Genomic DNA, 16,332 nt, shown 5'->3' with positions numbered 1-16,332 from the left:
GAGAGCTGTGATTCTTCTGCAGTCAGTAGCAGAAATTATATACTGGTGAGGAAGAGTGTGGGGTTAAAAAAAATGTATATTGTACATTTGTATATATGAGTATATATAAAGAAAATGTATACATTTTCTTTTAACCAATTCAAAATATTTATCATTCATATCTGGAATTCAAAAGAAATTGATGATCCTTGAAGTAGAAACATCCTTACATTTAATTTCCAAAGGCGAGATTTCCTTAGCTGCAAGACCTGCATGCTGACATATGGGTAAATAAAATTTAAGTTGATAAATCATAAGATATCTCCAATTCTAATTGACATAGAAAAGGCCTGAAAAAATAAAAAAGGGCAAAATATTTCTGAAATAATTATATGACCAAGTGAAGGGGACTAAATGTTCTTATGTTCAGAGGCGCTGGAGCAGTTCTGTGGTACTGTCCAGGTAAATGGCACATGTGGCCATTTCAGCATCACTTTACAGGATTGTACCACAAATTGGGTTTTTTTCCTTAGTTTCTCTCCACACATATGTGCATGTACACCCCTGCCTGCACACCCAGAGACACGTGCACGTTGCCTCATGGGAGGACTTTTGCTTTATTGTAGGTTCACCTTTCCATTCTTTGTAAGGTACAAATATGCACTCCACAAAGTTTTGCATGCCATCTTGTGGTACAGATAAGAAATTAGTTGTTAAAAGCATCATGCTTTTAGCACTCAGGTTTGCTCCTTAGTGTCTGCTTCAAACATTTTGTCTGTGCATGGCAGATTATTTGCAGGTTTTTATTGTTTCTTAGGCTGGTTACTCTGACATTGATCTTTAGAGTTAGTACTCTGGCATTTGCAACCTGACAGGGACAACTAGCTCAGGAACTGACTAGTTGGAAAATTTTTTTAGTATTTGTACAGAACTGTATAAGAACTGGGAGTGGAAGAAAAATAAACTGAAAGTGCTGCTTTTTGGGTGAGAAATGCAATTGCCAATGCTAAAGGAAGTACTGAAATGAGAAATTAACTTGAGACAGCTGCATCGAGCAAAATAAAGCTATTATTGGTATAAACTCATAAGCCTTTCTCATGGGAGAATGTACTGCCTTGGGAACATGGTGCAGGAGTAACGTTTCATAAATAATTTATGTGATTTGTGCTAGTTCAGCTAGTTGATCTGAGATCACCGATGACACAGTGCAGCCTATTTGAAAAAAGAGTTTTGGGACCAGCAAATGCAAACAGGTGTGTTTAGGTGGTAGGAAAAGTGTGAGAGATTCAAAGACTGTTTAGGCAGGTTAGGCTTTCAAATTCAGATGTAAGCAAGGTTGGAGCAGAAAAAGCAAGCTCTGTGCAGAGAGAAATACACACAAGTGAATAGATCAGTAAGAGGTTTGACTCAGCATGCTGGCTGAGCAGCTGTTGAGATCACATGAGCTGAGGATGTTGAATAGCTCTCAAGAGATGCCCACATCTTTGGGGTTCATTTTGCAGACCTGTGCATATAGCATATCTCCAAGATCAGCGACTGTTTATGTGACTTGTGATTGCAAGACCATGGAGTTACAGGCTGGAAAAGGGATTCCAGATGATAAGGTTAGACATACAGGCAGGAAAATGGCCCAGACAGCCAAAAGGCCTCCAGACATCTTCAGATATTCCTTACTGTGACAGGGTCTTGCAGTCTGGATTATTATTATTATTAGACAACAAAGGAAAAGTGAACCTAAGTCTAAGCAGAAATACATTGAAAGATATTTGCCTTCATTAACTCTGTTGCTTTTCCTCTGCCTTAGATAACATCATCAAGAGGATATTTAATATCTTGAAGTTCACTTGGGTCCTCTTCCTGGCAACACTAGACAGTTTTACAGCTTGGCTTAATTCCATCTCAAGAGAACACATCGATATCTCTACTGTGCTAAGAATTGAGCGCTGTATGCTGACCAGGGAGATTAAGAAGGTAACACCTTTGGTCTTTTTTGCCTGCTAATACCATTCCCAGCTCAGTGGAAAATGGAAGGCTGTCTTTTCAGATCATTGTGTTAAGGAGAAAAATTGTAAATATCTCTCTTACATGTATATCTTAAAAATACATCTGGAGTCTTTTACTGCTTGCTGTTTTATAAATACCTAACTAAGAAATTACTTGATTTATTATCTGCACACAGAAAAAATATTGGAAACATAATTTTGGGAGGTTTCTGTAAGGATTTGGCTGAAACTCCGTGGTGATAGAGTGTGGTTTTGAGAGGACAAGATAGATTCAAATAGAGAGAAGGCATGGCATTTGAAGCAGCTCAGAAACTACCTCAGTCTGCCTATTTCTGCCATATTGCAGACCAACTTGCCTTGGAAATGACTGGAAACATACAGGCATAATTTTCTGCATTCACAATGAAGCTATGTAGCCCTCCAAAAACTAATTATATATTAGTACAACCCATTATTATCAAAGATTAACATTGATAGTGTAACAGAAATGTATTTGGATCTTCAATATGCAAGTAGGTGATACCTTGAAGTTGGATGAATAGGCACAGGTATTTTTACATATGTCACCAGCTCCCAAACTCTTCCTGGAAACTTGACATAGAAGCCTCATTTCTAGTTCTTTCTAGATTTTAGTAAAAGCTGCAGACTGTCTCAGAGATTAATAGGTCAAAAAGGTCAACAACACGTTAGTTCTCTTGACCTTAATAAAGCCCTGTACTACCTGTCCAGTGTCTGCTGGTGCAATAAGCAGGCAGCTCACTATCCCACAGGTTCGAGAGGATGGCTGTCCTGGTCAGGGGGATTCTGGCCAGGAGGCACTGAGCATGAAGAGAGGGGCTGCTTCAGTGGTAGTGTTTAGTTACCATTATTTTCCCCAAGGTGTCGAGTAGTAAGTGGATGGTAATGTTGGCTTCCAGAAGATCCTACAATACAGAACTCTGTAACGTCATTCCATGTGGTGTGTTTAAAAGTACTTCCTCTTGAAAATTTTAAACCTGCTTCCTGATTGTTTTGGGGTCTCCTTAGATCAGAGATGTATTCTATTTTCCTCTACTATTCCTGATTGCAAAAATCTGCATAGTGTCTTCTCCTCAATCATTCTCTTCAAAATTGAAAAGTTCCTTTCCTTTTTTCATCTCTTCACATGGAATCCATCTGGTGTCTCTGATCATTTTCTTCCTTCATACTATTTCCAGTTCTAATATTGCCCTATTAAGAGTGGATGAGCAGAACTAGACAGTTTTCAAGCTGCAGGTGAACTACGTGGTTATACAGAAGTATGATGTGTTTTCTTTTGCTTTCCTACTAAGATCTAATAGTCAAGCTACTTTAATTTTTAGTGAAAGCGGCCTATTTTCAGGGGTCTGTACACTCTGAGTCCAAGATGTTTGAGGTTAACATAAGCTGGCATAAAGCCTGTCATGCATATATAGCTTGGGTTATTTTTCCCGTTGCCTTTCTTGCCATTTTTTTACCAAGTCACTTATAAACTTCTTCAGTAGTACTTCAGTTAACTTTACCCTGGAATATCCCAGATTATTTTTTTTCATCTGCAAACTTTATCACATCACTCTTTTCATCCTTACACACATTTCTGAATATGCTGGGTAGCAGAACTCCTTGGCGGAACCAGTCAGTGACCTTCCTTTGTAAAGAAAATTATTTGTTTGTGGCCTTTGTCTCCACTCTTTTAATGGAGGAAAAGTAAAAGACAAATACTCTGCTTTCATAGAATCACAGAATCACAGAAGGGTTTGGGTTGGAAGGGAAGTCAGAGATCATCTAGTTCCAACCCCCTGCCATAGGCAGGGACACCCTCCACCAGACCAGGTTGCCCAAAGCCCCATCCAACCTGTCCTTGAACACTGCCAGGGAAGGGGCAGCCACAGCTTCTCTCTGCAAGTTCTTTCAATGCCTCACAGTGAAGAATTTCTTCCTGTTATCTAAGCTAAACCTACCCTTCCTCATCATAAAGCTGTTATTCCTTGTAAACAGACCCTATCCAGCTGTAGGCCAGTTCAGGTGCTGGAAAGCTGATGGAAGGTGTCCCCACAGCCTTCTCTTCTCCAAGCTGAACAAGCCTAACTCTCTCAGACTGTCTTCATAGGAGAGATGCTCTAGCCCTCCGATCATCTTTGTGGCCCTCCTCTGGCCTCCCTCCATCAGCTTAATAACTTTCTTTTACAGGAGGGGGGACCCCAGAGACTATATTTTACGAACACTTAATTTCTTACGAGGATCACTCATGATCACTCCTGAAGCCATGTTTAATGATTGGTGGTACCTTCTCTCTCCCTGGCACTGTTTGGTCTTGTAGGTTTCTGCAGTCCTCTTGAGTGAGCACCTTCCACTCAGTCTTCATTTTATTGTTTTGTTCTCAGGTTTGTGTTTTATAAAGTAATTACTTCAATCATCCCATGGGATTCAACATCAGGAATGTTGGTCACTTTTTCTGCAGCGAAGAGGAACATAAAAAATGCAGTCTTATTTTTTTGTCCTTACACATCTAGATGCCTTGATCACCTTTTGATTCTCTGGCTTTCTGGTAGGAGATCCTTATGATAGTCTTGAAAATCTTTTTGTTATCAGATTTTCTTCTTTTTTTTTTTTTAATTTTAGCAAGTTATTTCTCGGCTTCTGTTCTGGTCTAATTTGCTGGAGTATTACATTGAACTCTATAAAAGTTCATTCTTGTTTGTTTTTCCTCTTGACTTTCACTTTTTGAAGGATGTCTTCTTGCTTCCTCCTCCAGATCTTTTCCATTCTGGTGACTTGCATATGTGTGTGCATGCAGGCTCTTTCGTGACATTTACCTGTTCTACATATTTGAAAATTAGCTTGAGTTGTTGCATGTTATTGTTGTGATGACACCTTTTGTAATTTTCCTTAATATTTAACAAGCACTAGTTCACTCCTGGTTTGATGGTCAAAAATTAAGCCTTCATGTTATACTTCTGCAATATTAGTTGGTTCAAGTCTACCCACACAGACTGTGATAGCCCTGGCACAGTCAATTTACTTATTAGACTTTATGCTTTTTGACCCATACCATCTCTTCTTCAAGCTGTCTTCCATTTCATCCTTTCTATAAAATTTGTGCTTTGATATTACAGCATTGTAGTGATACTCCTTTTTGCCCTGACTCAGAAGTCCCTGCTATTTCAGCATCCTCGTTGAAAATTACGTGATTCTCTTTCACTGCCCTCAAGTTTTGAGAGTTTTAACATTTATGCAGAAGCCACACTTGCTGCCTTTCTACGGTCATTAGTTATTTGGGGCCTTATTTTGATCATTCTTTGCTACTTCTCACCTTGATTGTATAGCATTTCTCCATCATTTGTTCCTGATAGATTTATTTATTTCAGTTTCATGTTGCCAGCAGCCTGATGCTATTTTGATTACAGTAGAGGTCATAGGTCCTTGCATAGGCTGATATAACCTACTTCAGTCCTAATTTTTCTGGAAGGATTTCTCAAAGAATTCCTCCTCAGTCAATAGCTTTACATTTAAGGGGTTTTTTTAGAATCTTTCTTTCCTCTGTGTGAAATACCAGTACCTTTGAACACTGGAATCATCAATTCCTCCCTAGCATCCCTAAGACTCTGTAGCAGCCCCATGTCTGTCATTTCTACCCAAGAAAGGAAACCCTTGCTGCAACCATCACAGTGACATGTTTCTTTGTCCAGTGTGGAGTTGGGGACAGTTAGCTGATGTATGAAGTTCCTTTGGTCTCTCTTCCAGCTACAGAAGAACCTGACATCAAGTCCTCCATTAGTTGTGTGGGGCACTTTTGCTGTCACAGCTCTTGTCCTTTATCCTAGGCCTGCAGTTGAGCTAGGGTGTGCCATGATTTCAGAGGCAGGCTGTCATAATGGCACAAACATTTATTGCAGCTGAAGCAACACATCTTCTATACGAACAAGCCTAATTTAAAAAATGAGGTTTAGATTTTGTTTAGATTTTCTTCTTAATATTTTTTTACAAAACTTCAGATTTTGAAAATTTTGGATTTGGGACAGTGTAGAGAACCAGAGTTTAAATACTAGTGACTAGTAAAATTAGTAAAGGGAATGTGGACATTATTTTAGAGTACTTTTATCATTTTAGGTGGTAAAAGGCTTCATTGTAAGTCAGAATAAAATACTATTAAGCTTGTCTCTTAGTGTACCTTCTGAAATCAATGCAACTGCTAGTGAAATGAGTTAGATGTGTTTCTGCCTAAGAAGAGGCTATAAAATTCTCAGATTTATTCTTACAATGCACCTTTAAAATTCTGATTGCAAAATCATAGTGAGAAAGACTTGATTCTGGGCCCATATCTGGGCTGGTTGATAGTTACTGAAACCATCCTTTCATGAACTTGCTTGATCTTGAAGAGAAGTGGTAATGGTCTTCTGTGCATTTTTCATGGTTTTTCCAGCTGTACCCACACTTGATGAATACATTCTTATTTTGACACACTAATTAGAATCAATATCAGTTTGTACATTACTTGTTTTGTTGGGGTTTTTTTTCCTTCTGTTTATAAAAGCTGCTACTGACCACCAATAAAATGTACAATTGATCTTAGAGTCAGTGAAGCTATCTAAACTACGTATCGCAAAACTTGCTAGGGTGCAGGTTCGGGCAGGGTCCCAGCCCACGTCTTATTTTCATTCTGAACCATCTGCAGTCCACCTAGCAGAGTATTGTTGGCTATGTATAGCCTGAAACTGCTCCAGTTTTGCTTTAAAACCCACCACATCCTGATGTGGTGATTTAAAAGCCAAAATCTGACTTGTACTCTGACAAGTAACTACTAGTGGGAGGTTGTTATTTACTAGGAAGCTGTTTGCACAGTCCTCTACCTCTACTCTCTTCCACAGGGAAACGTTCCAACACGGGAGAGCATCCATATGTATTACCAGAACCACATGATGAAACTTTCTAAGGAGTCAGGACTGGACTCGATTGATAAAAATCCTGGTCAAGTTTCCGGTTTGCAAGCATCTGAAAGAATGGATAGTTTAGATTCGGCAGCTTCTCGTGACAGTATCTCCAGGTATTGATTTAATTTTATTTTGTGAAAGATAAGAGGGATCACACAGTAGATGTTATTTTAGATAATGTCTAAGTAGTGATGAACTTTCTAATCAATGTTGCGTCTTCTTTTAGATTTATCCATACCATTTTAACAGTGAAATCTCTGCCATGTGTTACTGTTCCTTTACAGCGGTGCACTCAGTTGCTGCCTTAAGTCCTTTTCCTCTGCATGACTACCACCCTACTTTCTGTTTCCGCTAGAATTAGGAGTCACTGACAGGGGTTCTGATCTTGTAAAATAGTAATGGAAAATAAGATAAGATCATGCTGAGGATGCTTACGGGATACTGTGTTAGGTATTCAGGTGTGGAGTCTGAGGAACAATTGCTCATTGTGAGTATTTTCTCTTTATGAAATAAATTGTTTTCTATGGCCCATGAATCAAAAAAAAAAAAAAAAGGCTTTGCATTGAGAGAGACTCTGGATTTAAGAGAACAAAATTCCTCTCTCTTACACACAGGAGAGAGATCATCTGGAGAGCCTGATTTCCTAACTGCTGTGATTGCAGTCCAGCAGAGCTGCACAGTTTGTGGATCAAATACCCACATTATTTCAGGAAAACCATCTTCCTCATTCTTTTCTGAAGACAAATGCTGTTGAGTCCCTTGCTGATACTATTGCATGCTCCTGCTGCTCTGTGTGCACAGAGGCACCCACACGCACTTCCTTCTCTTACAGAGGCATCCTGTTGCCACCATGTCCCCGGTGTTCTTGACTTTCCAGAGGCTGCAGACATTGCCCAACATGAGGGGAAGAAGGGAGGGCTTTGGAAATCCAGCTGTTTCATAAACGGCTGCATTCTCCTGTTCTTCTCTGAAGAATAAGCAGTACCACATTGTGTTTGATACTCAGCAAACTTGGTAGCTTCTGTGTACAGTAAATTATGCTTAGCTGTAACTAATGACATATGGGTAGAGAGTAGCCAACTGAAAATAATGAGGACTTGTCTTCCTTTCTGATGTTATTGCAAAGCAAGTGTAAGAGAGTGCCTGTGAGTACTATGCTTCAACAAAATATTCACAAATTGCTCCCCAGGGTGGGCACTGGCCTTTGAGAGGTTCGCTCCAGTAAAAACACCAAATCCGAGCAAATCTTTCTTGGTGGCTAACTACCCACCTAAGCAACACCTTTCTGTTTTGTCTCAAAGTTGTACTGGATTCAGATGACATGAGAAAAATGTAAAGCCAAATTCTCTCACCAGCTCACTTGGAGCCACTTGGATATCTGCAGGGCAGAATTTAACTCCACTTCAAGAAAGGATAGTAATATCACTCCTGCTTTCATTGAATAGGTTCTGGTCACACTGTTTGCTAAAGGTAGAAGTTAACATTATTTATAACCATGTTAACAAGAATTTTAAGTAGAAGCAAAGGGAGACCAATTCCAAAACTAATAATAAAAAAAAGACAAATTTTCATGCATAAATTCTGCCTTTTCAATGAGATGATATCCAGTGTTGAGCTCCACTTATATCTTTTTTCTCTTCTTTCTTTCTTTCCCCCTGCCCCCCCTAGAATAACCACCTCTTTGTCACCTTGCTTTGAGCATACTTACACGTTTAAAATCTCTTTTCAAACTCAGAGAATGCAGGGATTCTGTGGACCTGCCTTGCAACAGAAAAAAGTTAAATCTTTCATATGTGTTGCTGTAATCTCCTTTTCCTCAGAAGATGTCACAGGACCTATCAACAAAGGAAGCAGAGGCAAAATCATGACTGGTTTCTCTAATCTCAAATTCTCTTTCTGGTAATGGACAAATAGTCTTGCACTGAGAGTATGCACAAATTGTGCACATCTGCTATAATAATAATGACCCGTAATTAGAGGAAGCAAAAAATGAGTCTGTTGATTGAATGATAATGCCATCTGTTTATTGGGGCACCCTTGCATGTCTCTTCCTTGGATTGCAAAAGTGCTTATGACCTTTTTTATAGAAATGTGTAATGGTTTAAATTTCATCTGAGTGATCTTTTTTTTTTAATTGCCCAAACAAGAGAAGGGGGCATTTTAAAATTTGAAGTCATGACTTCCAGTAAATGTAAAAGCAACTAGTTAAATCCTAAGCATCCCTATGATTGTGAACATAGGATTGCAATGAAAATCCTTTGGGAAAGGGCAGAAGCTTTCTAACCAGCTTCCTGGTCATCTTTCTTTGGTTGCCCTACCCAAAATCCTGTAGTGGGTGTTAGATCCATGAGTAAGGTGGGCTTGTCTGGAAGTACTCAAGGCAGCAGAAGCACAGAGGCTATTCCATGATAATAATATATATTCCTCAGTACTCAGAATGGGAATTACTGTGGGTGTCTGCTCAGTGCTCTAAACACTAGATTTCCAGAGAGAATAACCTTCCTGATCAGTTGCAAGAATTATGAATTTCTCATGAAATTCAGGGGTGCCCCTTGTAAGTCTTTCCAAAGATGTTGCTCTTACCCTAGATAAAGCTCCAAAAGGAGTTTTACAGAGGAGATTTTCTCTTCTGGTAGGTTTGTCATTTATTTTCCGACATTTTTCTATGCAGTAGCTGGAGATGTAATGACATATTTGTAATGTAATTGTTTGGCTTCTCGTTAGGTATAAATACTCTTACGTATCCGAAAGACATAGTGCAAAGTGCATGTGGGTCAGGAGAAGACCCTGATGTTGATCCTTAACAAGCTCTTTGAGAAGCACCACCAGAAGGGATCAGGAGCTAGCGTGGTAGAGCATTCATGGCTCTGTGTTTCCATTTGACTGATGAACTGCTTGTTAGGTTAAACGGTTTGTGAATTTCAGAAACGTGGTTGGGAACCTGCTGAAAACCAGATGGCTGCCTTTATGGGACTTGGCCTATAATTGTGAAATAACAGCTTGACAAAGGTCCTAACTCAGATTTCAGGATATCCGAGATTTTGTCATCAGTTCAGTTTGCATTCATTTTTGTCCATCACAAATAACGTACCCAGTTCCCAACTCTACCCATGTGTAGGCTTTTATAGAAGCTGCAGGCGAGAGCCCCTGACCCTCCTGTAAAATGAACATACAAGTGCAGTCAGGGTGTTTTCAGATGCCATTTTCCATCTGTGCTTCCCTCAGGAGATGGGAGAATAGGGCTTGAGGCAGGGCACACTGGAGAAGTAATGTCTGCCTGGGAAGGTGGGAGAAAGTATGAAAGGAGAGTCTGAGATCAGGGAAGACTCTGGTATGATTTAGGAACATGAATGATGGAAAATGTTTGGGATCTTTGCTTTCAGGTGTGGGGAGTGTAGTAGTTCACAAAGGTAATGCTAGTCAGTAACTAGCCCATGGACAGGATCAAGAAAAAAAGAAAAATTTGTAAGTCACCTCTTAAACTAATAAACTCTTCAGGAAGGGTAAATTTGTTTAGCAAAAAGGAAGTAATAAAGTAAGAAATTTCCCGCTCACCAAGGATAAAATCTCTGCTATATATATATCTCCCCATTTGAAATGGATACCCGATCAACTTTATATAAAATGCGTGAACTTGGGGCTTTTAATGAATATTCAATTAAAAATACCTAGTCCTTGAGTGATTTCAAGAAGCTAATGCTTTTCAAGGTCTCCGAGGACAGAAATTTGAAAAGTCACTCAGGAAGATATGCTTGGATTAAATTTATGTCATAGTCAATGACTGAGTCAACATAAGCTTCGCCAAGTGTAAATCTCTCCACTTTATTGGTGTTCTTGTTTCCTCCATGTTCGGAAGTGTGTTCCTAAAGAAGTATATAAAGAATATACAGGCTGTGCTACAGGTGTCATCTCATACACATCTCCTGACATTTGAGGATACAGAGCAGCTGCCCAGTCAATAATTCTCATGATTCATCCTTCATTTAAAACAGCTTTAGAGCAAATTTTTGTGGGGACTTGTCTGGGCAAATGTTTATATCTATTGGGATTAATGTACATTTTTCCTTTGATTTTTCTGGGACATGGGTCAGAAATTACATGTTTTGGAGGGCAGCTGGCATATGTTTCTTCCATTGAAAGTATATGAACAGGCACGGGCTACTCTGAATTCAAACAGCTGCTCTGCCTAAGGCCCTTAGAAGTTTCTCTTTCAACTACAGTTGCATTTAAAATACTTCAACACCTTAGTAAGAGGTGGTGCTCTTGAAAAGAATAATTTCAACCCTTGAGATGCAAAATAGCATATGGATAACATTGTAGCACACAGGTAGAAAGGTAACCTGCAAAAATAGTGTCTACTTACTGCCACCTCCTTATATTTTAGCACCAAAACCTCACTTGATAGTACAATAACCTGGCTGTACTCAATAGGTGTATGTGCAAAGGGAAATCGCCTCCCTCGTGATGCACTGTGGTCAGTAACATGGAAGTCCAACTGAAACAGGCCTCCGGGATGGATCTCCTGTACCTGTAGGAAATGGCTTCACCAAAGCCCTGCACCATGCTGACAGTCCTCCAGGTTTTGCCTGGAGAATGCTTGTGTGCCTTTGCACGCACACACACAGAAATAATGAAGTGGTTTGTAAAGGGTCTTGGCCAAACGAGCTGGCAGGACAGAGGTGCCCCTGCCATTAATACTGTTTTTAAGGAAAGTGTTACACTATACCTTTGGTATCTTGGTGATACTCTTATTCAAAAACCAAAGTATACTTTTAGCCTCAGCCCATTCTGTCGAAAAAGACCATCAGTGAGTGTAGGCCTAAGAACAACTGGTTCTTCACGTATTTTGCTGTTTTCCTCTCCATTTTCCTTAAGGCAGCAATTTGCAATCTGTCACTCCATGCAGCAGGTTCTGGGGTTTTTTCCTTGCTTAAAGCTAGACCAAAGCAACATGGAAAATGCTATTGCACTTCCCTTCTGACCTCTTTCCCAATTCTTTGTGCCCCTGGACAAACATTTTCCTTGCCAAGGAAGCAAATCTCCCGCTGCCGCTGCTTGGGTGTAACACAGATGGGCTCAAAAGAAAAGTAGAGTGTAAATCCTGCTGTTTGGGGTCCTTACTTCTCTCATTCTGCCTGAGAGATTCAGGCAGGTCACTGCATGTGTTAAAACACCAGTTCCCTCAATTTATTTCATAGACATCTGCGTTTTTCCAAGACTTTTTACAGGAGAAATAATTCCTTTACCTACCATATGTCATTAATGTGTTTGCTTCTTTCCTGTTGCTATGTTATATGCTAGTATTTAATTATGTACTTTCTTTCTCATAACTCATCCAGTTCTTCTTTTCTCCAGTCACACATGGATGCTTAATGTATGGTGTATGTCCCTGATGTCTCATTGTACTTGATAAGTGAAAGGAGATAAGGGTTTATTATATCTGTTCCTTTATTCAAGAGGTGCATGTTACCAATTTTGAAATAGTTTTAAAGCTGTGATTGAAATAAATGAAATCTTCTGGAAAGAAGGCTTACTACTAAATATCAAAATAAAAGCCATCCCAGACAGAGCAGGTTATATTTGGCATGCATCTACTGGCTAAGAAACATATCCGATTTGGCTCTTTGGTTCGGAAAGAGGATTAGCCAATGTCTGACAGCTATTTTTCTATTTGTGGAATATGAGCTTATTCAGTTTTAAAGGCTCTTTTAGGAAACTGGCTTGTACCTGTGTAAAAAGGTTCAGCAAAGCATATCATAGAATTTGTACAGAAGTGGACACTTCCCAAAACATTGTTGTGGAATTTGGAAATTTTGGGGAGAAAGAAGGAAAATAAAACCTTCTGCCCTAGAAAGCACGTGGAGCATTGTGTTGGTTTCATGTCCTTTGAATAGTGAATGGATGGTTGCTAGTCTTCTGTAGCGTCTATACGAGTATGACCAAGAGCAACGTGTGCATAGAAGTGTGTTTACATCATGACTAAACAAATCCTTATCTTCTCTCTGAACCTTTTTCCTCCGTGTCAGTGTTTTGCTGCATGGCGAGCGTATTTGTTTACTGAACCGTGTGTATAGTATTATCATTTGTATTTAACACTGTCTTTATAACTGTTTGCGCTGCTAGCTGCTACACTGAAGCAACCATGCTGTTCTCAAGGCAGTCAACCCTTGATGATTTAGATGGACCAGACTCTGTTCCTAAAACAAGTGAGCGCGCTCGACCTAGGCTTCGTAAAATGCAGAGCATGGATATGTCCTCCTCATCAGCTGACAGTGGCAGTATAGTGTCAAGGTGCTTAACTCATGCATGCTTTGTTCACTCATTTCCCCATACCATTATACTTACTGCACTGTATATACCTTTCTGTTCGCAGATATGCGGTGTACAGAGTGGTTTGCATGGTGAATGGAAGCTTTACTCCCTTCTGTGTTGTGGAATGATTCTGAAGTTCAAAGTCAGGGTCATAATCTAGGACTCATTTACTGTTTCAAAACTTATTCCCCTTTTGTGTTTTTGTTTGGTTTTCATCCTTAATTCCTGTATTTTTGAATTGTTGTTCCAGTATATTACACTGGTTGTCTAAAGCCAGGTTAAAGTCTGTATTTATTCAGCTAAAAAAAAGTCTGATTTTCAGAGTTACTGAGCTGATGGTTGTTCTTATTAAAACTGAGAGCTGGAAATGAAGTTTTTGAGCTAACCGGTTAGCTTAAATATGCGCTTAGATAACTAACTGTTAGAAACCAAGATAGGCAAACTTTGGCCCTGCTCTTTCAATTTTTACTTTTCCCTGCACAGGGGATATGGCTAAATATGTTTTGATTACTTTACCATTGATTTACAGTCTGTGAGGTGTTGGAATTCAGAAAGGGAAAATTGCTATGAAAAGATAGTGAATAATATTAATATATCCAGTGCAAGAGACAACTGGTCTGAGATATTCATTTACTTTGTAGTAGGCAAAACCAGTTTCATGTGACATTGGTAAACAGTGTTTCAAGTAGTATTAGAAATAATTTAAGAATGAAATTTTATGGCATGTTAGATCATTCTTCAGTTTTTAAAAATTTTGTTTGTAAATTTTTAGTGACAATCAGTTTTGAAATGTTGGGATTTTATAGTCTTGAGCATTTCAACTGTACTAACATGAGTTATCAAAACCTATGTCCTAATGAAGGTTCTATGTGTACCAATTAAAAGTCTGCTAGAAATAAAGTGATCTAATGTGGCCACAATACGTTTGGAAGCAGTGCAAATGGAAAAATAGATGGAACTTAATTTTTAATTTTTGGCAGGAGGTGGTAGTGCCAGCTGGCTTTGCCAGTGCCATTTTTTTAGAAAAAAAAAAAAAGGATATACTTTAGGTGAAAACATGGCCCCAGTCATGTCATAGGAGCTACGTGAAATCTGGTTTTGTCTCTTGAGATACATGAACATGCAGCCAAGAGAAAACACTGAATTGGAAACCTATTTTCTAACCTATGGAGAGAGACTGGAATGGAGAATAAAAAGAGAAAGAGTGATGTTGTAGGGGAGAGGTGATAAAATACTTGTGAGGGATGAAAGGGGTGAAATCAAAGCCAAGAAAATATTTTTAAAACGATGGTGTCCAGATTCCCATCTGGAGTCACCAAGCTGCGTGAATTTACATCAGCTGAGACTGAAACAGAGCATGCAGCATTAAGAGAGAAAGTGATTATGGGCATGCAAAGCTGAGAATAAGCAAGGTGAACAAGCAGAGAACTGAACAGAGTGAATAAAAAAATAAGTACATACAGAAGAAAAGCAGGCAGGTAAGATAGAAATGAAGACTGCATTGAAGAACATAGGGCAATCTAAAGGTAAGCAAGATACCCCGTTACTGGAATGGTTTTGTAATCTGGATTGTGTTTCTCAATGTCTGCAATTTACTTGTTCTTTTACTTAGAATCAGACTTGGTATGTGCATTCAGCTCATGTTCCAGTTGCATACGGCGCCTGTGTGGCGGTTGCTAAAACCACCATGTTTAGAAGGAACCCCATGGCTGCCTGGCATTCACCATGGAGCATGCTTTAAATAAATGTAATAGCAAGTCCTGATTCTTGCCTGAAAGTGTTTGAACTGCTTTCAGCGAGTTAGTGTAGTTTCTCTTGATAATTGTATTAGTTTGTCTTTTACTGGTGTGAAAAGATAGTGAATCATTGAGTTCACTGAGATGTTGTTCAGGGGGCAGGTAGACCCAGGCGGTCTATCTGTGTGATGATCATGATGATATACTTTCTACTGAATGTTATACTTTCTACTGAATGATATGAACTTTGAAGACCTGGGAATGCAGTGGGGTTGCTCAGATGTCTACATAAAGGTACAGTTAACAAGCTTTTCATGGTGATGATCTTTGAAAGCCTCAACTCTTTCCCCTTTCTCCAATCCCCAACAGTGAACCTACACAGGTCACCATGCTCTATTCTCGTCAGGGGACAACAGAAACCATTGAGGAGGTAGAAGGGGAACATGAAGAAGAAGGAGCTCGTTCTGCATCAAGGGAGGAGGAAGAGGAGGTGGAAGATTATAGCCTGGATTCAGAAGGAGCTGCATATACTCCTGATACCGATGTGCCATTGTACTCTACTGTGGATAGCAATGCAGAAGCTCCACCTTCCTACAGCAAAGCTGTCAGCTTTGAACACCTTCCCTTTGGCTCCCCAGATGAATCAGCTGGTAAAAGCCTCATGATGGTGAGCCCAGATGACAGTCGGACGGACAAACTTAATGATACGATTCTCCCTCCATTGACGCACGAGCTGACAGCTAGTGAGCTGCTTCTGAACAAGTAAGGTCCTTTTACAGGAAAAAGTTGTTGAACCCAGCCTGTGAAGTTTTGTCTTTTTTTGTCTTTTTTGTTTCTTTGTTGTTTTGGTTTTTTTTTGTCTCAGAACTAGCCTACAGTTTCTGATGCAGACCTTATGCTGTTTGATTTAAGGGAAAAAGCTCATTTCCTGTGCAGTTGTTCTAATTACAGATTTCTAAAATTATTCAAATTGATGTTGGAAAGAATCTCTTCTTTTTCCCCAGATACCATAGCTAATTGTTCCAATTAGCATCGTATTTCTGTGCTGCAATTGTTATGGGGTCAAGGGCTTTTCTAAATATTCCTTGTGGAGAGGGCTCCTCTTCTCCAGGCAGCCGTGATTTCAAATAAGTTCCCTTCAAGGCTATCTGGGAAAATGTTTCTTCTTTAATTATTTTGTATTACTATAAGGGAAACTCTGACCTTTGGCAGAGTTTTTGTTTAAGCAAGCAGGAGCTGAGTGCTATGTAGAGACCACCTTGCTAAGGATTTTCATGAGGGGCAAAATGCTCCCTACTTCGACCCTCAGATGCAGTGCTCAGTAGCACAACCAGCACAGAGGAGAGTAAGGATAGTGCTGCTGCTCTTCTGCTT

The 16,332-nt window shown here is 39.5% G+C and overlaps 1 protein-coding gene across 1 annotated transcript in view; it reads left to right on the top strand.

The window, feature by feature from the left end:
- PIEZO2 (piezo type mechanosensitive ion channel component 2) overlaps window positions 1–16,332 on the top strand; it is a gene marked incomplete at both ends in the record, with an annotated part of 304,315 nt that overhangs the window by 268,428 nt on the left and 19,555 nt on the right. Inside the window, 4 exons of the mRNA XM_084260620.1 lie at window positions 1,784–1,950; window positions 6,848–7,023; window positions 13,034–13,201; window positions 15,328–15,720. Coding sequence (XP_084116746.1) covers window positions 1,784–1,950; window positions 6,848–7,023; window positions 13,034–13,201; window positions 15,328–15,720 — 904 coding nt within the window. The remainder of the gene's footprint in view (window positions 1–1,783; window positions 1,951–6,847; window positions 7,024–13,033; window positions 13,202–15,327; window positions 15,721–16,332) is intronic.

This window comes from Gallinula chloropus (assembly GCF_964237585.1).
Source record: "Gallinula chloropus genome assembly, chromosome: 2".
NCBI classification, from domain to species: domain Eukaryota; kingdom Metazoa; phylum Chordata; class Aves; order Gruiformes; family Rallidae; genus Gallinula; species Gallinula chloropus.
The sequence above is the reverse complement of the archived record's forward strand: the minus strand, read 5'-3'. Positions and strand labels throughout refer to the sequence as shown.